This window comes from Blastomyces dermatitidis (genome assembly GCF_000003525.1).
Source record: "Blastomyces dermatitidis ER-3 genomic scaffold supercont1.3, whole genome shotgun sequence".
Lineage (NCBI taxonomy): Eukaryota > Fungi > Ascomycota > Eurotiomycetes > Onygenales > Ajellomycetaceae > Blastomyces > Blastomyces dermatitidis.
Genome location: NW_025544776.1, coordinates 6,144,505 through 6,169,920, shown reverse-complemented (window position 1 = coordinate 6,169,920; position 25,416 = coordinate 6,144,505). Strand labels below are relative to the sequence as shown.

Below are 25,416 nucleotides of genomic sequence, written 5' to 3'. Positions count from 1 at the left end.
CTCTCTCCCCCCATCCCATCCCAAAACCCATCCTGCCTTATCCACAGTCCCATAATATAATCGCATACTATATGCCGATTCGATTCCAAGACCGGACAGTTCACGCATACTCCTCAACTCCCCTCCTCCGCCTCCCCCTCTCTGATCCCGATCCCTCCACCCTCACCACACTCGCGTCACCAGCGACACCATGGTTGACGCCGACTATGCCCTAACCAGTGCCGATGTCGATGTCGATGTCGAGGGCAAAGGTAACGGCAACAGAGTCGCCCTCCCGCCCATGGACCCGGAATCCTACAAATTCCCCGACCACAGACTGAAAAAGGTCATGTCCGACCCGTCCAAAACCCCGCTCCTCCTTGTGGCCTGCGGCTCCTTCTCGCCGACGACGTACCTGCACCTGCGCATGTTTGAGATGGCCGCCGATTACATCAAGTTCAGCACGGATTTTGAGCTGATTGGCGGATACCTGTCACCTGTCTCGGATGCGTATAAGAAGGCCGGTCTGGCAAGCGCGGTACATAGGTATGTGTTTTTTCCTTCTTCTTATTATTATCCAAATTGCTATTTTTTTGTTCTAGTTTTAGTTTAATTCTGCCCTGGCACTCCCTCCCCCTGTCAAGTCTACCTATGAAATGGTGCTGACGCATAATCTCCTCTGGTACGTAGAGTTGCCATGTGTCAACTGGCTGTGGAGAAGACATCGAATTGGCTTATGGTCGATCCGTGGGAGCCAATGCAGAAGGAATATATCCCCACAGCAAAGGTGCTAGATCATTTCGACCATTACATAAACGAAGTACTGGGTGGCATTGATACGGGCGACGGCACGCGCAAACCAGTGCATGTGGCTCTGCTTGCCGGCGCGGATCTCATCCATACGATGTCTACACCAGGTGTGTGGAGTGAGAAGGATCTAGATCATATCCTTGGACGATACGGGGTGAGTCCCGGTTTTTCTCTTTCTTTTTCTTTTTTCTTTCACAAGGATATCCCCAATACTGACACATGTCCATATAGACCTTCATTGTTGAACGCGCCGGCACAGACATCGACGAAGCAATAGCCAGCCTGCAGCCCTGGAAAGAAAACATATACGTAATCCAACAATTAATCCAAAACGACGTCAGCAGCACAAAGATCCGCCTCTTCCTCCGGCGCGAGATGAGCGTCCGCTACCTAATTCCCAGCCCTGTCATCAACTACATTGAGAAACACCACTTGTATGAAGATGAAGGGTCATCGTCTACTACTGCTACTACGGCAAAACGGAAACAGAACAACAACAACTTCGACCCTGGTTCTCACCAAGATAAGGGGAAGGGAAAGCAAGAGGACATGACGATGTCCTATGAAAATGATAGGCCTAGTGGATGAGATGATATGATATATTCTATGATGATTATGATTTTTTCTCATCCCGTCACCTGACCACCCAGGCCCCCTCGTCCCCAACTATCCTTTGTTTTCAACGAACATGTTACATTGACGTACATATGCTGGGGATGCCTCCCCAGGGACGGACATGGTGTTCTCGTGGGGTGGTGGGTGGGGAGTAGCAATGCCGGCGGTAGGTGGGATAGAAGCAGCGGGGATTAATGAGATGCGGTATGGTTTTAATGGATGTATTTTTTTCTTCTTGTCTTTCTCGTCTATGAGATGTATGAATGTATGAATATGAATATGCCTTCCATCCGGTTCCTCACATGCTTGGCATTGGCATGTTTGCATATTGCATATACGTATATATTCATACATCCGTCTCTACACTCAATGGGCAGAAAAGAAAGGAGCACGAAAATTTTAAAAAATAAAGTAAGGCAGCCCGACCAACCACACAGACGCACGCGGACCCAGGAAGCCAGCCGCAACCGTACCGCGCCCGCACCCGCACCCGCTACACAGCAATCCGCTACACAGCACCCGCTACACAGCACCCCCCTCTGCCTTTTCTTCCGAGTTGTTTCCACCTCCCTCGATTACATAAAGGCAATTCATTAAGCCCCAACCGATCTCACAGCTCCTCATTGCTCGAATATCCCTCCCTCCCGATACAACAGCCCATAGAATGAAAAACGAACGAGAGCAGAACAGGACCAGGATAGCGACAGGGCGGAGGCACAAACACGAAAAGGGAAAAATATGTCATAAATGATGGAAGCGATACTGTTATTCTGTTATATATATATTTGTCTTCTCCGGTTCTCACGCTTTATAGAACCCCTAAATCTAAGTCATCACTCCCCTCCTCTGCCTTCCACACAACAGGCAGCCGCGCAATGGTTCGAACCACCTCGCTGCTGGTATTAATGGTTGATGGAGGGAGGTAGGGAGGGTGTTTGTTGGTTTACTCTTAACGATTTCAATACATGCATCAAATGGGGCGGATGGATGGATGGGTTTGTGTAAGGTTATATATTTCCTACTCTTTCATCATTGCTTGTTCTTTATTATATGTTTTCTGTTCTTGGTTTTCTCACTGTTCTAGCTGGTGTGATTGCGGGTAGGTGGTAGAGCGTATTTTTCTCTGGCGAGCATATCTTAGTGATGGCATTGGCCGGGATGCGATGTAGGTGTGGTGTTGATATAGATTTAAATTATATATATTAATTTTTGATCTTTGTTCGAGTATGAGAAGTTAGTAGTAATAGTTACATACAAGCGTAAGTTATATTGAATATACCCGCGCCAAGAAGCGAAGTGGGGAGAGGAAGAGTGAGTGACAGCTTATCTAATCCCGCTGCAATAGCCTATGGCCTCCTGCCCCGCCATTTCCACCCAGACTTTGCCCCTGAATTCGTTATATATATTATTATTATATATATATACTCTGTCCTCTCCTCTTTATCTCTCCTCTCTCACTCTCTCTCTCTCTCTTCTTCAATCCTTTCGTTTGTTGGACTCTACTTATTCCACACGTGATTCTTCTACACCAATTGCCTGTCACTCAACTTGGGGTAGTTAGTTGAAGTTTTCGTCCCGAGGTACGTACGTCATTAATAAGGATTCTGCGCGGGGGTGGTGCGTGTTCATATCCACTTTTTCGCATATTTTTACCCCCGTTGTACTATATATCAATGCGATCCCCCATCTCATCTATCTATCTATCTATCTATCTATCAAGCAAGCAAGCAAAGCTACAAAGCTACAAATCTACTAGGTTGTGGCGGTGTTCTGGTCCCGGGACTTGGGTGGTAGATTGTTTCTCCTCCACTGCCCATTGCTGTTCTGATACATGTACCAAAGCATTGTGATATCATCAGTGTCTACGGGAACGAAAGGTGCTTGGTTTGGGAGGATTGGCTTCGTTCTCTAATTTGTTTGAAGAGTACAGGAGGGAAGGGTGCTTGGTTTTGAGCTTTTCTACTTTTAATTTCATCTTTTTTTTTTTTTTTTTTTTTTTTTTGTCATATTCCGCCTGGTCCTTGCTGAAGGTGACCTGAAGCTCCCTAACTAGCAACTAACATCAAAAACAAACCTATAGATAATCAATTAACGGCGTATTCCTCAATTGAAAGGCCAAGTGCCTGCTCTGTACAGACTGCCAACCCTAGCATTTGTTCGAGGACGGTAACAGTCGAAGCGACACCACAGCCACCATGGGTTCGACTGAATTGCCAGCTATGAAGACGAAGCCGAAGGTCATCTTCTTCACGGACTTCGATGGCACCATCACTCTCAAAGATAGTATGTCTCCTCTTCCTGTCCTGCATAATCACTTTTTTTTTCCTTATCAGTTGCCAGCTCTGGTGGTGTATAAGAGCACATTTTCGAGGTCGAGGCATACATGTACATCTACCATGCCAGCTGGAGAATGAATGGGAAGATTTTTTCTAATATGATTCTCTACCTCTTTGCTTTTTGTTCTGGTGGTGGTGTATAGGCAATGATTACATGGTACGATATATGGATTTTATCCTTGTTATGGCTCCCCTTTTATTTTATAATCCATTATCTTCCAAAAATTTGGGATTGGGGACGCAGGGGGATGAATTACCTACCTACGAGGTGGAGGAAAAAAAAGAGGAAAATTGCTAACATTCTTGAATTAGACCGATAACCTGGGTTATGGACTGGAAAAGCGCCGTCAGGGCAATATCGACGTCCTCGAAGATAAAATCACGTTTCGGTATGTACTCCGCTTTTCGCACATACAGCTCGATTCTCATTCAAAAAAATGGAAACTGAATACCAATATCACTAACACGATCTTAAACCCCCTTCCAGAGACTCCTTCCGCGAGATGCTTGACAGCGTCAAGACCCCCTTCAACGAATGCATCCGCATCCTCCTCGAAAACATGGAGCTCGACCCGCACTTCACCGAGTTCTACAACTGGGCGCGGGACAACAATGTTCCCATTGTCATCCTGTCCTCCGGCATGGTGCCCGTCATCCACGCTCTGCTCGTCAAGCTCCTCGGCCATGAGCCGGATAATATCCAGATTGTTGCCAACCAGGTTGCGAGCAGGGATGGGAAGGATATCAATTCTGAGGGCGGGTGGCAGATTGTTTATCATGATGATAGGTGAGGAGCTTTTTCTTTTTCTTTTTTATTCTATTATTATTAGGTTACCAGTGGGAAAACAACAAATATTCTAATTCGATCTACCGCCGCTCGTAGCCACTTCGGCCACGACAAATCCATCGAAATCAAACCATACGCGGCCCTACCCGCAGGCGAACGGCCCACACTCCTCTACGCCGGTGATGGCGTTTCGGACCTATCAGCAGCGTCCCAGACGGACCTGCTCTTCGCGAAGAAGGGGAAAGGTATGTAGATAGACCCCTCCCTCTTACCTGGACGCCCACCCAATTCTCACATATATTTTTATATAGACCTAGTAACATACTGCCAACGCGAGAAAATCCCCTACACACTCTTTGAGGACTGGTCCACTATCCTGCAGACGACCAGGGATATTTATGAGGGGAAGACGGACCCGAAGTCAGTTGCGGCGGCGGGTGTGTGAGTAGCGAAATGGGAGGAGGAGTTATGCGGTGTATGGTATCGTATATACTACAGTAGATATTCATAAAGAGATAGGTAAAGAGAAAGAGAGTGGAGAGGGGATCGGCAAAATCTGCGATATCTGTCTTCTGGTACTGGTATAGAATTAGATACCAAGTTTTAGAGTAGAGGGTCCCCTTGTGTTTTCGCTCATCTTCACATTTTTGAAAGACTGGAAATAGATATACAATACAAATCTCTGGGTGAGATTATATGACTCTATTCATATGAATAAATGAATAGAATGTTGTGCTATATGACTTTCTATTTTCTCTACTTATTGTATATAGCATCAATTCATGAAAATATGTTAACATATAAATATGAAATGATTCAGCTTCTTAACTACTAGTAAAGCTGGCTGATAGTAATCAAGCTCTTTTACCTTAGTGTTCTACGATATATATATTTTCATTGAATAAAAAATTCTGTTAATTTTTATTTATTTACAGTCATGATCGCGTTCTACCATGTTCAGCTCTCTGTATAAGACAGTCTGATATCTGATTAATAGCATAGTATTTTGTAAAGGAATCCGATGATGCACTCATGGCAAGTCACGTACGGAAAATGAGGTATGATAACAAGGGAGTAAGTACTATAGATGAAGTTGGAAAAAAAAAAAAAAAAAAAAAAGCTGAAATGCAAGCCCCTGAAACATGGAGCGGGGGGGGTGCCAAACTGGTGAGCATCACTCAAACCTAGGGACAAAAAATAAATAAAAGGTAGCACCAGGGGACGTGGCTGATGGGGTTATGTACTATTTAACTACTTGTAGAACAACGGGTTCACAAAACCATCTGCCAGGTAACCATCCGCGACCGCAACGCCTTCAGCACCCCAAGCGGCAGCAGCTTCCTATCCACCAACTCCAACCCGCCAAAGTTCTCAAACACCTCGTCCGCATAGAAGTTGATCGTCCACGCATGCTCCTGCGACATTGTGAGGGGGTTTATATCGGGTAAACCGCCTCCACCAACTCGCCCACCACGCCCGTGTCCATATCCACGCCGACGTCCAGATCCACGCCGACGTTCACCTGTACGACAGCCCAGGCCCCCGTTGCCGGCCTCGTAACTATCCACCGCGGCACGAAGAGCCCTATCCACCCGCGACGGGTGCTTGATGGTCATTTTCCTCGGCGTCTCCATGAGGAACTTCCACAGCCGGAAGAACAACTCGGATGAACACTCGCGCCAGCGGACATACTCGTCAAATGAGAAGAAGGTCTGCGCCTCCGATTTCCACGGCAGGACCGCGGTGGAGACGTGGTCGTCGCCAAAAGTGCTGTCGGTCTCGTCTTTGAAGGAGGAATTGTAGCGGCGACGCCGCTGGTGTTCGCTGAGCGAGAGGAATTGCTGCTTCGCTCGCTCGTAGGTGTCGCGCTCTTCTTGGTGGAACTCGCGAAGGCGGTCCGCGGTGTCTTCGCAGAGATTTTCGCAAACGAGGAGGAGCGGGGTGAAAGGGTTTAGCAGCCCGAGGCCGCCGAGGGTTTCGGGGAGGTAGAGGAATGCGTCCGTTACGGGCGTAGAGGGGTTGAAGCGGGTGGAGATTGTGTTTGAGAGGTATTCTGTGACGGTTTTGGCGCCTTTAGAGTCGCTGAAGAGGTAAGATTGGATGCGTTTGTGGGCTTCGAGGGTGTTCTTGACGTGGGAGCGGCCGAAGCAGTTTGCGGGACTGCCATTTTCAAGGTCGGCTTAGTTATTATTTGAGATAGGCGGTGATGACATGCATATATGGGTGGATGAAAATACTTACTCTGCAAACGTGTAGCTGAAGAATCGTCCAATGCAGCTATTCCATGTTTTAATCCATTCCAACATGCTCTTGCAGCCAGCAAGTTGCTTTTGTAGCTGCTTGACATGCTCCAGCACATGCTCTTGGTTAATTTCCCAATTGCCAGATTTGGGATCAAGGACCATAAAATTCATGACAACAGGACCCTTGGGCAAAGCTTTGACAATCTCGGGCTTCTTAGACCGCTGTCCCTCGACAAAATAAACGGAACCTGTTTTATTCTTGTTAAACTCCAAGCCCATGACCTTGGCAAATTCTTCCATCGCCTGCCACGCCTTTGCACAACGGCCAGGCTTCCCGCACAGCCAAAGGTCGTCGTGGAAGCGATAGAGGATCATGCCAGTGTGCTGGTTGACAGCTAGATCCATGAAGAACATGACGATCTCGCCCATGAACTTCTCAAAGATATGCGCCATGGGGAGACCACGCTTGCGGGTGCGCACTGGTTTTCCGTTCAGCATGTTCAACGGGGGTTCCAGTACTTTCTTAAAGAATGTAATCCACTCTTCCTGGAATCCCATGAATCTAAGCACGGCAAAGATGCTGCTGTGCGCCAGGCCTGTCGCAAACCATTGGAAATCGCTCTGGACTACGGCGGCCTCCCCGTCAAGCGAGCGTCGAACGAGGAATTCTGTAGCCAACGCGCGGAGTAGGAGCTGTTTGATTTCCTTGGGGTTTAATCGGTCACCTCTGCTGTCGTCAGATGCGTCATCATCATCGTCATCATCATCGTCATCATCATCGTCATAACCCCTTGCTTCCTCGTAGCGCGTGGAGGGCAGTGGTGAGAGGAAAAAATGTTCTCGGTAAGTTTCCTGACGATCCTGCTCAGCATTTGTACCGCGTGCCAAAGCGGAATGAGCATCAACACCTAGGTAATATCGCCTCCTCGCTAGATCCTCTTGTGGTATCCTAGAATTTTTCTTCCAGACCCCTGCGTGACTTTGGATGTCCTGGAGGAAGCGTTTAAGCTGGACGGCCCAGGTTGTTCCAATCCAGTGTGTGAAGATGGCGTGAAGCACATCATCATCCATCATCACTCGCCATTTCCCATTTGCACTTTGGCGGCTATTTGATACATATTAGCACTGTTCTTCGGAGATAACGGCACTTACTGTGTATGTCATCAGGAATAGGGAGTGAGAAACTTACGGCACAACAGGCATGCCTTGGTCGCCCATGCCCCACGACCAGTTCTGGATATTTGCGTATCTCATATTTAAAACGTCTTTGATCTCATTAAGAACGTCGTCGTCCCTGAGAAAATCACGAAGACTTGCTTTCTTCTCATCATCAAACAAGTCCACTTTTAACAACGACTTGATGCACCATTGTAGGCTCTGGTGATCAAAGAGAGTTTTATTTCCCAGCATTAATTCCCCTTCCCATTTGACCTGCTCTCTCAGGGACTTTAAGGAGGCTTGGCCGGCTTTCGATGAGAATAATTCATTGAGATAGTTGTCAATTTCCACCTCGTCCGTCTCAAGAGGCCTCAGGACCACTGTCTCAAATTTATCGCGCAACTGCTGTAGCCTCTCTTTCTGAATGTTCTGTACGACTTCGAATGAATCCTCTTCCAGCGGCCCTTCCGACTTGGTGGAGGCAGGGGGCGAAGATTCCTCGTTCGCACCCTTGGGTGCATCAATCCATTCCAGTAAAAGCTTCGAGTACAAATCAGCCAAATTGAGTTTACGAGATTCGGCTTCCAGCTTTGCGCGCAGCTGCTGTTCAAATTTATGAAGCATGTCCTCATTGACTGATGGATCGTAAGCGGACTGATGAACCCAGTGTTGTATCTGGCTTAGCTGGCGTAGGTCTGCGTCACTCCAAATATCCAGCTCTTTCATGCCATCGTGCAGGCGAGTAACTCGCTCGCGACTGTTTTCGCCAGCACTCTCGACATTTGCTAGGATCTTGTCTTTATGTTGCTGGTAAGTCTGGCGCTTTGTCCCCAGCTCCTGAACCTTGGTTACGGTAATAGACTGAAGGGTCTGGGAGAGAATTGAGGAAGGGGCCATAACGGGTAAAATTCTGGTAGTTGTGGAATTAAGCGTGAGAGAGAAAATTGGTCAAATATTATATTGTCTCTTCTGCTTTCCGTGCTGTTGTCGCCTGGGATCTTCCTTGTTGGGGAAAATTAAGGCCCTCTTATAGCAAGAAAACCAATCAACAGCGCAAGAGCAACATCAGCAGCTCTGAGAAGACCCCGCGATTTGTGGCGTCTGTTGCCTAAGTATATACCTCTAGCATCCCGCGTCTTGTCACAGGGCTAGGAGGTTAGACAGCAGCCATTGGCGGGAAGTCCTCTGAAAATGAGGCTCCGATTCTGCATCATCCCTGCGGAAAGGGTGGTAAAGGGGAAATGGAAAGGTCTCGTTCATTCGAATTTCCTGAAGCCGATGCATGGTTTGATCGCTTCCAATAATGCTTTTTCTTCACGCAAATGAAATTCAGAGGGAGCGAAAGGGGCGCTGGTATAGGCACCTAAATAAATATAGCGCCCTGCTGCCTGGAGCGTAGCAGGGTTGATCGGGGCCATTTCCTGATAAATGACTCACCCAGCACCGTCTTGGGAGACAATCCCGAGAAACTCCTGCGACCGAGAACAGTGCAAGAGAGATGAATCCTTCATCTCAGCATCCTCCAGAACTTCAAGGAATACAAGCACACCCTGGCCATTCATCAGGGAAAGGGTTTTCTCTGCTGCACACTGAAAACAGCCTCCATTCATCAGGAGATGGTGTCAATTGGCCCGGTGAGGCGTCGAGGAACGTGGGCGTTTAGCACGCACCGGCGCAAGCTTTGGAGAAGTTATCAATATATGCGTCGCGCGAACATCAGTTCCCTTTTTGAATGATATTGAAAACTTTTGACAGAATGGTTAAAATATTGGAAGAGGAGGACCACTATTTTGGTATTAAATACTAAGACCCTTACATAAAATACCACCATGTCATGATTCTTCTCACACCTGCGACTTGATATGTAAGTTAGTTAAGGCCATGTATTTTAAATCCTAGTAGTTGTTCAACTGGGCAAAACCACCGTGGGGATTGAAATTACCAATACTTGCATTCTCAAACACTCCATACATATTTTTTGCTTTGGAAATTCTAAATTCCAAATATAGAACGAGTGAACTTTTGCTCAGAAGCTATAAGATAGCCTCCATGGGTTCGTTCTGCCACTGGTATAATTGACTTTGCTCTTCAGGGGTTTTATTAAACCAGGTTTCCTCCTTTGCCAACTCTATATCGAAATAGACATAGGCTAAAGAGTTACTCCTGAAATTCTCTAAATGAGGGATAGAGGCAAACCGGTTTATATCCATCCAATTCTTCAGTAACCAGTCCACAGAAAAGCCCCCCCGCGCGAATGGGCAATTTAGCGGACGGAAGAAAAATCTAAGTTAAATTCTGTGTCCACGGGAAGAGACCCTTTGTCAAAGACCCCAACCCAAAACTACGAGGCTGGTTTCCATTTTTGACAATCCTCAGCCATTTTTATTAACAAGACTTCGCACGCAACCCGCTCCATGCGCAGCAAGTTTCTGGTTTCCGCCGGCAAATGACCCGAGTTTTGAAGCTCATGGTCTCATCTGGTGAGAATTGAAAGTTCGGCATCCAACGACACCAAGCGAGGAACAAAACTGTAGATATTGTCTAATGTATCTGGGCAACGCGGGTTACCTGCTCGGCTGTCTTGAATTGGTTGTCTCTCGTTAGCAAAGTAGGGCCTGGACGGCGCTCCAGTCGCAAGTCGAACGATCTTGCTGATAGTGCGACTGAGATTCGTATTCAACAAAGTGTTAACCATATGTAACCGCAAATCTATGGTTAACCGCAAACAATGAGTTCATTTCTTCGTTGAGGGGAACGGAATGTGTAGAGGATTGAGAGTTCATGGCTGGGTCTGAGGGGGACGAGGGATGGGCTGATCGTAGCCTGCCTCTAAATCACGTTATCTGATAACATCCGAGCCTCCGTTCGTGATAACCCGCAAAAGGCTGAGATTCTCTTTCAGACTTCAACACTGGATTAGCTCTCGGTAGCCGGAGGTTCCTCTGCACAACATGCCGACTCATCTTCAAATGTCCGAGGCAGTGGATCGCGCGAGCCGGGAGATTGGTATCCTCTTTCAACTGTTCTGATTATCTTGATGGTGGCGTCTCGCATTGGCGAACTCTGATGTTCCTGTGCCTTGCTATCTAGACTTCAATTCTCCGTGTATAACCGTCAAAATCGACTGTCTTTCTCTCTCAGGGGAGTTTAAGGTTGGTGGCAATCGCCTTCGATGCCTTGCTGGACATGACTCGAGAGAGTTGAGGAACGGGCAAAAGCCTCTCGTACCGGCGTCGTCCAGTAGCTCAGGTCCATCCAAAAATGGGCACAATTTCGCACAACTATGAAGTCAAGTTTGTTTGTTGATAAGCAAACACGATGCCATGACCCAGAATGGCGGATCGAAGCAATGCCTCACAAACGAGAGACCACTGATGACGTGATATTTGACATTTTCAGTGCTTTGCGGGGTAAGTAAACCCAGCACATCAACAGTCAGAAAATAGAACCGGGCCCATAGAATATCGAGCATTGAACCCTGCATCAGTTCATGGTCAGCCCCAATCTGATAACGCATCGGTGGTGGCAATGGACATGCCAGCGCGCAGGGGTCTCTTTTTCTCCGGACAAATGAGTTTGCTTGCCTGGGTATGAGGATGGACTTAAATCTTCCTCGGTAAAAGGTGTGTGTGTATACTAGTAGAACTTAGTTTCTTCGAAGCTGCAATTCCACCCCTCTTCAAGTCGATGTTCTCTGTACGGAGTATGTTCCTGACAAACATGACGGGGCGAAAGCCTTCAAGCTCGTGTTACGGCACGAGCTAACGGATGCTAGCGCTGCATTAGCGCTGATTTTGCCCAGAAACTTCTCCCGTTTTTCTATTCTTTGCTTTTTTCTTGATCGTTTTAAAATTGTCTTGCTCTTTTTTTTTTTTTTTTCTTTTCCGGCGCGCAGACAGCTTGCCCCTGCCCCTGCAAGTCACCGGAGGACAAGCCAGAATTGAGCTTAGCCCCGCCCGGAAAAATGGAAAAAGAGAAGCAAAGATCCCAGAGAGATATTCGGAGCTACTTGGTGCATGTATGACATCTTTTGTTACCGGGCGGATAGTTCAAGCAACCTAGAGTTTAGGAATCAGGCTGGTAAATTCCCCGTAAAAGGACCAAGGACCATTTCTGGACCCTTTCCACCGCCCCTCCTGTAGCGGGAAGCTCGGAAAGTCTAACCAACCTCCGCTTTTGCCCCGGGGGGGGGGGGGAGAAGAGCATCTTCTGTGGTTTAGCTAGCTATCCACCCACTAGGCAGTGGGCATGGGCTAAAATCAACTACAAGAATGGAGCAGCCAAGCCGTAAACTCGCTACTCAGCCAGGGTGGCCGCGACTCAAAGAGCCTAAGACCTGCTGTCAAAGTTATGGGGAGGGAAGCTAGAGAAAGAGACTGGGATACAAAATATCAAAATATTTCTTGATGTTGTGAGATAGATAATTAACTAGTAGACAGTAGCTTAGTAAGGCTGCCATCCGCCCCGGTTCGGCTATAGCCCGGTTAAGCCGGCAGCGGGGGGAGATTAACCGACCAAGACGCCGAAAGTGGGATGGGACGCTTACATAACACACACGCTAACGCCCAGCAGGGAAGGTCGGGACATCTTGTCAATAATAATACTCCTTCAACCACTAACTACTATATACTATAGTATGCTACTACTAAGAGTGACAGCTCAGTAGTCTCCAGTAGTCTCCAGTAGTCTAGTTGCACTGCTACCCTTGACTCTTGAGCGCTTTTGCCTGATCCATTCTCTCCAGACCTTCCCCGCACAGCGCTGGCAGCTGTTAACCCGAATGGGGAAACGATCCTGCACGAATGTTTGCAGCCATGACAATCCCACGCCTTGGCTGACGATCACAATTGACCATCGCCCATCATGGACTTGGCATGGACAGAGTGTGATGGCCGGCCTGAACAAGGCTCAATGGAGAGAGCTCCTCCCGATTGCGCTTGTCCACCCAAAATGAACAAGCTATACAGAAAACATGTACCGTTCAGAAGAACCAGTGTCACGAATCGGCTTCAGTTGTGCTACTATCCGGCGCATATGTGCAGGACGGAACCATTGGGTGGAGGAAAACCCGACTGGCTACGGACTTGCACGGTCAATCAGCCAGCATCCGAAAATTTCTCCTGCCGATGATCCCACCGCTTGTTTCTCGCCAGCCTATTAAGTTACCTGGGCAGGCTGCCGCTAGCGTGCTCCACTCCAGCGACTACTGGACGTTCTCGGTACCTTGTCTGCCTGCTCCAGCATCACAAACTTCCCCGCACGCACACGTTTGCAGTGGTTCACTACTGCAACCTGCGCTAGGATTTCAGTGGGGATGCGAACATGGGCGGCGGGCACCTTCGAGAAATTCGATGTCACGATTCCAAGGAACGAGCGGCCAGCTGCGGCCAGTTTCCTGCTCTCGTCGCTTCTTGCATCCCCCGCATCGAATTCCTGTCCGCTCTGGAAAACACATAAGAAGCGCGGGAAACCCCCCCTTCCCCTTGTCTTCTGTTCTCCATCTCTCCTGTCACTCGCAAATCGAAATACCAGGATAGCCCATCATGCAGTTACTTGCGCTCTCCTTGCTGGCCGCTTCGGCCTCCGTGGTGGATGCTTGCGTCAGCGATCATCTCATGGATAGATCGTTCGACACGAGACAATTGGACCTTGTCAAACGGGATAGCCAACCTCCCCCACCCATCACCGAGAATGAGTCGATCTTGATGAACTCGTTCGACAACGACACAATCAGCGATTGGCTATACTACTATACTCATGGCCTTCACGTCGCCGGCACCAACAAGACCATGGCTCAATGGACGGCCGACAAATGGACTGAATTCGGAGTCCCGTCAACCCTGGCCGATTATCACGTCTTTTTGAACTACCCAGTCTCCAGCTCGCTGTCCCTGACCCTCCCCGACGGCACTGTCGTGGACGTGAATCTGGATGAAGATGTCCTTGAAAAAGACGACACCTCCAGCTACCCCAATCGCGTTCCAATCTTCCACGGTTACTCTGCTTCAGGTGAAGCAAAAGCTGAATTTGTCTATGTCGGCCGCGGGCAACAAGTTGACTTTGACCGCCTTGTTGAGCTGGGTGTTGATCTCAAGGGTAAAATCGCCCTATCAAGATATGGCGGCCCCTTCAGGTAAGAATCCACAAAATCATTGTTCCCTGGACAAATAAATTTTCCCACAGTCGACTGACCCGCGTACACAGAGGTTTGAAAGTCAAGAATGCCCAAGATTATGGCATGATCGCTTGCGTCATCTTCACAGACCCTGGTGATGACGGTAATGTGACTGCAGCCAACGGATACGTGACTTATCCCGATGGACCTGCCAGAAATCCTTCTTCCGTTCAACGTGGATCTGTTCTGTTTTTGTCCACTGCTCCTGGTGACCCCACTACCCCGGGCTATCCCTCCAAGGAAGACTCTCCTCGTGCTGATACTAGTCCTGTGGTCCCAAAAATCCCATCGTTGCCGATTTCCTATGCCAATGCACAGAAAATCCTGATCCACTTGGATGGACATGGTCAATCCGCTGACGCTGTCAACCGAACCAAGTGGGTTGGAGGCCTTGATGTTGATTATTCTACCGGCCCTGCTCCTGGCGCTGAGCTCTCCGTGTCCAACATTATGCGCGACGAGGTTCGCCCGATCTATAACCCCATTGGAATAATTAACGGCACAAAGCAAGACGAAGTCATCGTGATTGGCAACCATTGGGATGCTTGGGTTATTGGCGGAGCTGTCGATCCTAACTCTGGATCAGCTGTTATGGTCGAACTTGCAAAAGCGCTCGGAAAACTCCAGGAGACTGGATGGAAACCAAAGAGAACTATGTAAGTGAATAATTAAAACACACTGGAACCCTGTAACATTCAAGAGCATCGCCATGCTAACTCATTTCTTAGTGTTCTGGGCTCCTGGGATGGTGAAGAGTACGGCCTTCTTGGCTCAACTGAGTGGGTTGAAGAATACGTATGCGAGACACTCCGCCATCTCATAACTCTCCCCAATTACCGGTAAACTGGCTAACTATAAGTCTTCTTTTATAGGTTAACTGGCTCAAGGAAACTTGCGTGGCCTATGTTAACATCGACTCCGCTGTTTCCGGCCCCCACCCCGGCTTGTCTGGCACCCCCGGTCTCCACGAGCTTTCCATCGAGCTCATGAAGAAGGTTGCCTGGCCATACAAGGGAGACGAGAGTCTAACCATGTACGACATGTGGATGGCTAATAGCAAAGGAAGGGTTGGTGTTTTGGGAAGCGGCTCTGACTACACCGCATTTGTTCACGCCGGTATTCCAGCGGCAAGTATCCCCTCAAAAGTCCCTAGAAAATTAACAAACATGATTAAATCCATCCAACTAATACTTCCCATAGGTGAACATTGGCTCATCCAGTGGTTCGGGTGACCCCATCTACCATTATCACTCCAACTACGACTCCTTCTACTGGATGGACACCTTCGGCGACCCCGGATTCGTTTTCCACAAAGCGATGGGCCAGTACCTGGCTCTGCTCACCTACCATCTCGCCTCTGACGACATCATTCCATTCGAAGTGAACAACTACGGCCGAGAGTTCGCCAAATACCTCGTCGAGCTTAAGAAGACCATTGAATCTTCCACCGTCACTCTCGATCTGTCCCGCCTCGAGGCTGCCATTGATGTCTTCAACAAGGCTGCTGCTGCAACCACTACATTGAGAGAGGAGGCCATCAAGGCAAACGATGCGCGCCTTGTTGACCTCGTCAATGCCAAGTTCCGCGACTTCGAGAGAGGCTTTGTTAGCCAGGGTGGATTGCCCGGCCGAATTTTCTTCAAGCATCTGATCTGGGCTCCTGGTCAGGACACTGGGTAAGGATTTTACCCCTTCCACTTGTTGATCCCACTTTCTTTCCCTTGCCGTCGTTATATACAAAGGCTTTCCTCGACCGATCTTTCTGCAGTGCTTCTCAGACTAACCTTGCCCCTTTCTCCTTCCCACAGATACGCCCCAACCACCTTCCCTGGCATCACGGAAGCCGTTCAGGCCGGCAACCATGCTCTAGCTCAAGAGTTCGTCGAGAAGACCAGCAATGCCATCTACGTTGCTGCTGGAATCTTGACCCCATAAACTTTCCTTTCTTTTAAATATAAATATCCCACGCAAACGACATTAATGGATAATGAATGAACATATGCTTTGGAAAATGAACATATTGAAACGGTACATATATTTACATGACATGCAGCCTACCTGGGTTGTACGAAAAGAAAACAGAAAACAGGAAGAAAAAAAGAGAGAATGACGAAGGAGTTTTACACCCAAACGGTTTGCCTGTGAGCACCTGCTCCTCTTAGTGATAGTTTATAATCAATCAATATACAGTTGCTCCTCCATTACCTATTCTCTTCTAGCCTTTTACTGCATGGATATGACTCAAGCTTTATGATTATTCGGTGGTAGAAGTCGTCCTCATGAGTAGCAGATCTCCACAATTCAAGTAAACAATAAAACTTTCATTCCTCACCAATACAATTTCTGCATTATATTCCAATTACTTACTTTCAAGGTTACTCGTACACATCATACTACCATCCACACACTACTGCTCCGGGTGTACTCCAGCGCTTCCATTGCAACCGTGGATATACATATAGTAAGTAACATAAGAAGATGTAATGTACTAACTACCCCTCATGCTACTATACCTTTCTACAGTTCTGCGTATTTCCGAAGTAAAGCATATATGCACATCTACATGTCAGTGTTCATGGGCGGATACATACATACACATACATGTCACTGCATCTCTCTAAAGAACGATCCTATAGGAGGGAGGGGACTGGCAAAAAAAGCCCAAAAATACTGAAGGTAGTCATGTCTTCCACCCCCGCCCGTCCCTAGTTGGACTGGCCTAGCTGGAGAAGACATATTTCGATTTCCAACCTTCCGAAGAGCTGGTGGTTGGTGATTGGTGCCCATGTTTTCCTCTCTAAAAGTAGTAAGTAACCTAGTTGGTGTCCAGCAGGAGGAGAAAATAGAGGATGAGGATCTGAAAGGACGGGCGGAATGAACGGGGGGCGGCGGGTAGTGTGCATGTGTGTGGTAGGTAGCACTGCCTTGATACTTTCTTCATTTAATGTATGGATTACTGTACCTGTTAGCCCCCGTTTACTTGAATAATAAGATAGTATCAGAGTATGACACCAAAAAAAAGAGGCGTACCGAGTACGCGGGCGAGCAGATGTTGAGTTCGGTTCAATTACACTACCTATAGCTGTATACCGACGTTAGGTGGCGGGCGAATTATTTTGTATAACGATACAGGAACGGGGCCCGAACGGGTTTAAACATCTTGCTCTGGTTTTGTTTTTATTCGCATATTACATTGCATAAATGGTGGAGGACCGGGGATATGTGTCAAAAGGATGTAGGTGTTTGGTGTACGGAGCAAACGGACAGGCAGGACAGGTCTCGAATGATTCTTTCGTCCATTGTGATGGGTTTTAGATAGAGTAAGTGGTGGTTCATGTGTAGCATAGCATGCCTGGGAGGTGGTATTATGTTTTTTTTTTTTTTTTTTTTTTTTTTTTTTTTTTTTTTTCTCTTGCAAATTGTGAGGAGTACGATCCATCTTGTTAGGGAGAATATCATGGCATGCGACACGTATATCCGATATATGTAGTATTGAGGAGAAAAGTGTGAATGAGAATAGAGCCGTCAGATAAAAAAGGTGGTTGGTTAATCTTTGGATAGATGACCTCGAAGCCATGCAGATGGGGAGCCGGGAGTGGCGGATTTAAAACCAAGATCCGAAATTCCTTGAAACGCCTTGCCTGCTAAGCAGAAGAAGGGGGAAATAAAACGTATGAAAAGGAAGGAAGCCATTGCTCGAAATGTAGTGATAATGGGTGAGCAGTGCAGTGCAGAACAATAGAGCGACAAAATATGCAGCCAAAACCTGGCCAAGCAAGACCAGCAAATCGAAAAGTTGGGATGAAAAGGAGCATGTCATCATGCATAATCGAAAGCCCAGAAAATCGTGATGGTAATGAAGGAAACACATCCCGAAGTCGATAGAGAACGGAAAGCGGCCGAGAACGACACGATAAAATACTACGATAACAGCTTATGCTCAGTTAATTCCAAGCCTGCCAGCTGCTCATCAAACTTCTTTAGCGTATGTTCAATTGACGGAATGGCACATTTGGCATGGTCGTAATAATAAGTGCTTGTGCGTTGGGCGGCCGGGAAGTACAAGCCATCTCTGAAGCGGTGGGCGAATTGCTCAAAGCAGAGGCCCGTAAAGGGAGGGTCCGGCCGGCTGGGGAAGAGATGAAGGGCTTTCAACCGTTTCGTCAAGGCCCCTAGCATGAGCGAGTCGCATTCAAAACTGCAATGCTCTTTCTCGAGGTAGTCTGCTAGCTGGGCGTGGAGGAGGGAAACTATGCGGGATATAGAGTCGATGCGTTGACTGTTGATTGCATCTGAGGTTGCAGTTCCATTAGCATAGGAATGATTCTGATGCTTCATAACTGTCTATATGTTGTGTTGAATTGCATTTTCTAGAAAACGAAGCTGTATTAAATTTATTCACTCACCAACAACGGATGCGGGAATAGGAAGGTCTCCTAATGGAAGATTCTGCCTGCCTTGTCGTAGTGCGAGTCGAGTTAGGTGTTTGAATTCTTTGGGCCGGTTGAATACCCAGCAAATACATATCCACCCGGGGATATCTTCCGTGTATGTCTGGGGGATGGTGGGTTTGAGTTTCTCGAACCAGAAATTTGCAAAAATCTCGACGGCTTCGTGGACATCATACTTGTCAGCTAGAACTGAAACCTGTGTATATGTATCAAGGTCGAGCTCTGTTGGAACCCTTCGCATGTAGCCATGGATTATATTCAAAATGATAAGAAAGGCATCGGGATCATCGGCAGGAAGAGGGATTTCAACGCTCCCGGTTTCGTGAAGCGCGTTACATTCGCTGAATTTGCGCTGAAGCATGGCACGGAAAACCGTAGACGCAAGAATTAAATGCCGCGAAGAAGCTCGTACCAAAACCTCTGTTTGGCGGGGCGTTAGGTCTGTAGCAAAAATGATCATCTAAGGGCCAAGCTGCTTATTCACCTTGCTCGCAAGTGAGTATATCATTGTGATCTGCTGTATTCGGTAGCTCTGTGTCTACAGCGACAGGGCCGTTCTGTTTTGTGACAGTACTGTCAAAGTCGCCCCCTAATTCAGATATAATCTCACATTCGAGGTATCTTGTCATGATAAGCATCACATCGCCATCCGGGTCAAGGTTGTGGACCTCGGGGGCCATACGATCAAGTTTCGAAACCGCGGGAGCGACTGGGCTAATAACTGAAGGCATCTTGAAAACGCATTTAATTAACAGGCGGCAGGTACATTGCAGATTCTTAAGGGGCTTGAAAGTGGCGGAGGGGGAGCAGAGAGTTTATACGGGATTTAAAGAAGGAAACACGAGGTTTTAGTTCTATTATTACCTCATTATGGCCAAGAGTACAGCGTCTGCTCTGAGGAATCCTGGCCGTGTGATGGAGATGGGGGAGGGCAGAGGGGGCTTCTTCTTCACAGGTGAATCGGGAACCCATGTAGGCCTTTTCCTACGTGGCAGCCGTTATTTGCTGGTGAATATCGGGCAGATTAAAAGAGCACAGCCGTCCGTTGTGCAGGCATATTGAGCATGAGCCAGCCGACCTGGTAGTCACGCTGCATTTGAAGAAAAGGCAATGTGTAACCAAACTAGATTCCACAAGTAAAATTCCAAGATGGGCCAACTTTACAGTTAGCCATGTTCAGAACCCTAGTTGCCAACATCATAACACACTCGCAGCTAACTCAACCACAGAAATAGTCGACTCGGTTCTAGATGCCAATAATCACATCAGCCCCGGTATGAGGTTAATCGCCGCGGGCAATCTTGAATATTCGTTTAAAGCAGCAGGGCACGGGCCTATGGCCATGACTCTGATCCATTGGGGAGCAATACCAAGAGGTAGAACTGGTTGTCACGTTGATATTCCGTCTTGACTACATCCGTAGATAGTAGTTGACCCAGCTCGTACAAAGCAATCCCTGCAAGATTGGCAAAGGCAATACAGGAGCCACAAGATCCCGGCAATCCAGGGTCAACAATGTTGGGTAGCACTCAGTTGGACCTAGGGACTGGTAAATAAATCGAAGCCAAAGAATTTCTCGGGTGCTAGCTGGGCATTAGGAGAGAGAGCTGCATGGGTAGGGGGTACAGGGAATTTGTTACAGCTTAACATCAAAGAAATACCCCTGAGGCTTCGCGCTGTGGGCGTGGAGATGGGATGAGATTCGCTGGAGGCGCGTCAGCGAGTGGCGGCCCGAAACAGGAAACAAAGAAACTCCTTTCTAGTGCAGCCATTTCTTCTTGTCACAGCCCCAACGCAGGTGGGTGCAGAGTCCTGCATAACAGTCCTTAGCAATCTGTACTTTGTACTCCGTACAGAACTCCATATCTCTAACTCGCTGGGACCAGTTAGGCGGTCATGTGACAAACCCTAACTACCTAGGTAGTTAATTCGATTTGTCGCGCCGACTCCTGAGTTGCAACGAGCAATAATAATAATAATAATGAATCAACTCGGAATTGTATAATCTTTGTCCACCCTTGCAACTAGAGAAGAGCTGTGCCATGATAGGGCCATTTGGTTTGACTCGTTATTGGCCGGAACAATGGCTTGGTGTCCTCCCAGTTAAAACCCCATGAATTCGGATATCCTGCACCATCACTAGCCCAATCCATGGTAGCTGAAAATGTGAAGCCATTGGAACAATGAGTGGATCTAAGGTCTAGGCTGCCTATTTTCAACAATTGTTTTGCTGGGAATTTTGAACATTTTCGTTGATTTGTTACTCAATCTAGACCTAGTAACTTGGGCCTGAAATACTGAAATACCCCCCAGCTTTGATCCGACTAGCTAGGACGGGACGGTTGTGCTGCTTTTTGTTTATCTGGCTCCGTTGTATACAAGTCCTAATACTTTTTAACGGGAGAAAGGTCAGGTATCGTATCTACATTATCTCGCTATGCAATCCGGGAGCTATCTGCTTCATGCAATCGAGAGCGAAACTGTTTCCCAAATCTTCGACCTCCCCGCCATTTAGGTATTAACGCATCCAAGTCTCAGCAACAAGCCCCGGGCCAATGGGGAACCGTGCGATGGTCAAATCCACAACTGTGCCCTGCATCAGTCGCCAGGGAGTTGATTCTACCAACAAAAAAGACTCTACATCCGTCCATCAAACCAGATTAGTTAGCAGCACCTTACTATGACGTGCCAACAGAAACAGAGCATCAGAAATTCACCCTTCCCCTTTCCAAATAAACCGAAAATAGTCAAGTGGATTTAGAATCTCATCACTAAAAGATGAGTTTATATATCCCCCACTAAAAGAAATTATACTGCAGAGCCATGACAGCTCGTGACAGCTGACAACCTTGAAGGGGATCGCTTGGCCTTGCTACCGCAAACCTCCAATTATTAGATATGGCCCTATTGTTCAGTGCGCCGCCGTGGCATCTTGATCTGTGGGAGATGCTCCGCGTGGCTCTCAGAGTATGGGCGGGTACCCTTTCTTTACTCCTGGGTTTGGCTTAATGCGCGTCAGGGAGCGCCAGCGCTCCCCACGATGTGCGATGAATCGGGAGTAGCCGGGAAATATTTCCCAGATCATCTACAATATTTCACTCGACAAAGTCGAGTCGCAGCAGCTCGACAGCCGACATCGGCCTCGGATTTTTATAGAGAGTTCTTCGAATCCAAGGCTGGGATAAACCCCCAAGATGACTCTGTGGGGGGAACTCTAGTACCTCTTCACCAGTCCATTTGTTCTTCGGTGAGCGGCGACTTGCATCAGCCCAGTTGGAATTCCTATCTAATGTTCTAGCCAGTCCTTTCCAGGTATCTTCATCAAAAACACCTCCCCCATGGCCAACCGAGCTGCACATTAGGCACATATCATCTACGTCACGATCCGTTTTAGAGTAACTTAACAGTAGCGTAGCTTGTTTAACTTATCCCAGAACTAGGATCCGACAATTCCTATTCACCGATGCCCCAGCGCCACCAATCAACCTGCGGGGAATGATTGTATCTACAGTATACAAAACAATATTATATATTTCTAGCCAAGCACTAAATGTGGAATACGACGGGCGCTTGATTGTGTCCTTATGACGTTTATCCTAAGCTAGCTTGGATAGGATGGGTTGCAAGGTAGGGCTACGGCTGGTGATTGGCACAGTGGTCAGCAGGTCAAGAGGTCCAAGCTCAGCAACTCTCGATGCACGCCAGATGCGCCTAAGCATGGCAGCCATGATATGAACTAGTTACATACATAGTTTAAGGAGCGGATCATGGATTTTGTCTGAGGTGGTGATTATGTCACTGCCAAGCTGGGAATGTCGAAGTTGCGGCTCGGATGCTTATTTTATTTAATGCAGACTTTCTACGGATTAGTTCTTGGTTGGACTACCGGTTTAACATAGCAGAGTGCTCGCTCTGCCGGCAACATGCACTGTTCCCTATTGAGACCTTAATATGGATTCAAGGACTCCCAGGAAAGCATGGAAGCCATGCTTCGGAAAGCCTTATCTGCTGTACCGGGTAACAAATCCGCCCTAGAATCCGAAAATACGCGTGTAAATAAAACGTGTACGTCAATAATGCAAGATGCAAGCGCGATATTGATGTGCACATCTACCACCTACGTGGGATAAACCAAGGCGGTGGGAGAATTGGGCAGGGGTGCAAACGACTTTGAATGAAAATGGCTGCGGTTCCTCACAGCGGACTAAAGCAAGTGAACATATTTGAGTCTTCCCCTGTTCAACACGTGGTACATACATACCCGAGGGCGGCAGAGCCACAGACTCCTCTGGGCGGCAGAGCCACAGACTCCCCTTTGACGTTAAACCTGTACTGACTAGATACTCGTAGGCTTGGCCGTACTTCTCTTTTCTTTTCTTCTCTTTTTCTCTTTTCTTTTTCTTTTTTGCCTAATTGCGTGCAGTCTCCAAAAAGTCCTAATAGCACGTGTGTGTTATGCTAGGCCAAGGGGAATTGGGTATAAAATGCATGAACACTTATTTACGCGGGCATAAAGGAGCGATGGCAGTTTGGTAGAAAAATTGTAGTGGAGATTCGGTGAAGAAAAGCAGCGTGGAGCAGGCCGGCGCCACACTAAGTTAGTGAACCGGTGGGAGTAGTTAGGTTTGGAGGACTAAGAAGAAATTAAGTTAATTAGGCTCCGTGGCAAACGGGCGTGTAAGCGCTTGAAGTGGACCTTCGAAACCGGCCAGCAACTTGCCCTTATTCAACTCACATTTGAGAGACAGATGTATGCAGTGGTGTTCCCCCCACTCCTCGCACTAATCACGCTGCATTGTGGTTGCCAGTGATGGATTATTAAAGGGCAGCTGTGGCTTGGGAAATGAACCCCTTGTCCCACGAGGCCGAATTAAACGTAGATTTCTAGACTCTGACGGAATCGGCTAGAGGCTTTATAGAAGGAGACAGAAGAATGACGGGAAGTTGGAAATAATGCTGGGGGTCACTGGTAGCATGAGCTCGGAGAGATGCGTAGCATACTTAGAGATTTTCGGAAACAGGCCAAGGGAAAAAGAGAGAGAGAAGAAGGGGGGGAAGAATTGATAATGTACGGGGTTTCAAAAGGAGTCATGCCAAAATTATGCATATGCAAAGGTGAAGACATATGAAACCTGTTCTCGCGCAGAACAAGAAAGTTGTTCTCACGATACCCAGAAAGAAAATCTACATGAAAAAGACGATCCAAAAAATGAAGGCCGTAGGTATAACAGTGAGTGTGTATGGTCACCAGTCAAGGGAGGATGGGGATATAGACCAAAAGCGAAAAAGTCATGCCTAATCAACATCCAACAGGTCTTTGCCCTCAACAACGCTAATTATATCACCGGTTATCCCATCCGTGACAGCAATTACTTGATATAAGGTACCTTTTGCCGCAGAAACATGACCGGCGGCATGTTCAACGCAGACTCCATTCTGCTTGATAACCAACTCCTTTACCTCCTTAATGGTACTGCGCTCTGGCACATGGAACCAATCCTTCTTATGAACAATCACATCGGAAGCATACGGAAGATCCTGTAGCGCAATGTCAAAGTCTTTCTCGTCTGAGAGTGCACAAACCTGCGCTGGTGGTATGATTGCGGTTGGAGATAACAGGACCCAAGACCTGGCTGCAGGAGAGCGAACTGCTTTTCTTAAGACGTCCATTAAACTGATTTTCCCTAGTTGCTGAGAGGATTGTGGTGATATAGGGTGAATTAAAGAAAATGGTGTTCCAATACCAGATATGTAACGGTCGTGATTTGGCGAAGGAGCTGGAGTTATTTGTGGTTCTCGTTTCGGGAGCAGCTGTTCTGAAAATATTGTGTTTGCAGATGTCGAGCTAGATGCAGACTCCGAAACTGGAGTCACGGATACAGCCGACGCAGCGCCAATTGCGCCCCCGGGATGAAACGCTTTGAACACCTCTGCTGGACCTCGGCCTGGTGAATTATATAGCTTCCTTGAAGTTGCTAATGCCAATGCATCACCCAGGGTAAGTGCTACTGTAGTAGAAGTCATTGGGGCGGGTAAACCAAAGGAGACGTCTTCATGCTCGTGAACCGGCGCCGACAACAGAATGGGGTCAGGGCTATTTGAGCCAGCTAAAAGTGGACACGAATCGGGATGCTCGTGAGCGGTGATAGCAATTAGTGGTACTGTTTCTGGAAGATGTGGCTGAAGACGAATTAGCTCCGGTGTCCTCCCTGAGAAGGTTATTAAAAGTACGGCGTCATCCTAAATGGTTGAAACAACTACGTTAGACACTATCGCCGATTTCCCACATGTTCACAGGAAAGAATCACAGCAGCAGGGGTAGGTACCGGCCTAATCATCCCAAGATCCCCGTGTAGTGCTTCTGTTGGATGCAAAAATGTGCACTGGACTCCCAGACTGTTCATAGTGGCTACCACCTTCTCTGCAATCTTCCCACTCTTCCCAACCCCGGAAATAACCAGCTTCCCTCCCGACCTCACGGTATTGGCCACTGTCGTCACTGCGCGCTCAAAACTGTCCTGAGCAAATTTATCCGTTGCATAGATTCCTTCTAGGTGCGCTAGCGCGGCCCGTTCCGTTGAGATGACGTGAATTGCCGTGCAGGTCGAGGGAGATAGGCAGCCTCCTGGTGAAACTAATGGACCATCCGGATCCGGTGGGGTCATTGGGAGGGAAGGGAAAACACCGTTAATTTTCGGCATCTGAGTCCGGAATGGAGGTGAGGGGGAGAAAGCAACGCGCCGCCGTTTGCGGGCCATTGGAAAGGACGTCATTTCCAGTCTTTCACACAGATGGAGATTGAAAAGTATCGAAACGGATACTACTAAGTCTAGTAAGAAAGAGGAAGAAACAGGCGTATGTT

The 25,416-nt window shown here is 47.7% G+C and overlaps 7 protein-coding genes across 12 annotated transcripts; 3 read left to right on the top strand and 4 right to left on the bottom strand.

Annotated features, from left to right (window-relative positions):
* Positions 1-190: 190 nt before the first annotated feature.
* Positions 191-1,377, top strand: BDCG_03506 (nicotinamide-nucleotide adenylyltransferase; the record flags this gene model as incomplete). The annotated part of the gene is made up of 3 exons (XM_045419120.1): positions 191-525; positions 670-943; positions 1,021-1,377. 3 exons carry the CDS (start codon positions 191-193, stop codon positions 1,375-1,377), a joined length of 966 nt encoding a protein of 321 aa, XP_045275528.1.
* A 1,450-nt stretch (positions 1,378-2,827) lies between these two features.
* Positions 2,828-5,339, top strand: BDCG_03505. Of its 2 annotated transcripts, none has more exons than XM_045419119.1 (6): positions 2,828-2,984; positions 3,485-3,687; positions 4,053-4,129; positions 4,228-4,527; positions 4,624-4,772; positions 4,839-5,331. In XM_045419119.1, the coding sequence occupies exons 2-6, from the start codon at positions 3,664-3,666 to the stop codon at positions 4,970-4,972; spliced, it is 684 nt and encodes a 227-aa protein (XP_045280473.1). In that variant the 5' UTR covers positions 2,828-2,984; positions 3,485-3,663; the 3' UTR covers positions 4,973-5,331. The 2 variants fall into 2 exon arrangements, with proteins under 2 accessions (XP_045280473.1, XP_045275527.1); XM_045419118.1 differs by lacking the exon at positions 2,828-2,984 and adding an exon at positions 3,884-3,897 and having other exon boundaries at positions 3,367-3,687; positions 4,839-5,339.
* Positions 5,340-10,844: 5,505 nt separating this feature from the next.
* On the bottom strand, positions 10,845-11,545 carry BDCG_16755 (uncharacterized protein; the record flags this gene model as incomplete). Its single annotated transcript, XM_045425946.1, has 3 exons — positions 11,291-11,545; positions 11,157-11,209; positions 10,845-11,014 (listed from the first exon to the last, which is right to left on the bottom strand). Exons 1-3 carry the CDS (start codon positions 11,443-11,445, stop codon positions 10,845-10,847), a joined length of 378 nt encoding a protein of 125 aa, XP_045280472.1. The 5' UTR covers positions 11,446-11,545.
* A 1,926-nt stretch (positions 11,546-13,471) lies between these two features.
* BDCG_03503 (glutamate carboxypeptidase) lies at positions 13,472-16,038 on the top strand (the record flags this gene model as incomplete). The annotated part of the gene is made up of 6 exons (XM_045419117.1): positions 13,472-14,061; positions 14,133-14,759; positions 14,832-14,898; positions 14,976-15,230; positions 15,304-15,779; positions 15,912-16,038. The coding sequence occupies 6 exons, from the start codon at positions 13,472-13,474 to the stop codon at positions 16,036-16,038; spliced, it is 2,142 nt and encodes a 713-aa protein (XP_045275526.1).
* A 252-nt stretch (positions 16,039-16,290) lies between these two features.
* Positions 16,291-20,713, bottom strand: BDCG_03502. 5 transcript variants are annotated; one of them, XM_045419114.1, is made up of 7 exons: positions 20,195-20,713; positions 19,925-20,093; positions 19,419-19,800; positions 19,039-19,285; positions 18,510-18,974; positions 17,134-18,395; positions 16,291-17,059 (listed from the first exon to the last, which is right to left on the bottom strand). In XM_045419114.1, exons 3-6 carry the CDS (start codon positions 19,524-19,526, stop codon positions 18,025-18,027), a joined length of 1,191 nt encoding a protein of 396 aa, XP_045280470.1. In that variant the 5' UTR covers positions 19,527-19,800; positions 19,925-20,093; positions 20,195-20,713; the 3' UTR covers positions 16,291-17,059; positions 17,134-18,024. The 5 variants fall into 5 exon arrangements, with proteins under 5 accessions (XP_045280470.1, XP_045280468.1, XP_045280469.1 ...); XM_045419113.1 differs by having other exon boundaries at positions 16,369-17,059; positions 19,419-20,137; XM_045419115.1 differs by having other exon boundaries at positions 16,637-18,395; positions 20,195-20,604.
* Positions 20,714-21,169: 456 nt separating this feature from the next.
* Positions 21,170-22,259, bottom strand: BDCG_16754 (uncharacterized protein). The gene has a single exon (XM_045425945.1). It carries the CDS (start codon positions 21,920-21,922, stop codon positions 21,650-21,652), a length of 273 nt encoding a protein of 90 aa, XP_045280467.1. The 5' UTR covers positions 21,923-22,259; the 3' UTR covers positions 21,170-21,649.
* A 1,590-nt stretch (positions 22,260-23,849) lies between these two features.
* On the bottom strand, positions 23,850-25,219 carry BDCG_03500 (sugar isomerase; the record flags this gene model as incomplete). Its single annotated transcript, XM_045419111.1, has 2 exons — positions 23,850-24,794; positions 24,881-25,219. The coding sequence occupies 2 exons, from the start codon at positions 25,217-25,219 to the stop codon at positions 23,850-23,852; spliced, it is 1,284 nt and encodes a 427-aa protein (XP_045275524.1).
* Positions 25,220-25,416: the final 197 nt, after the last annotated feature.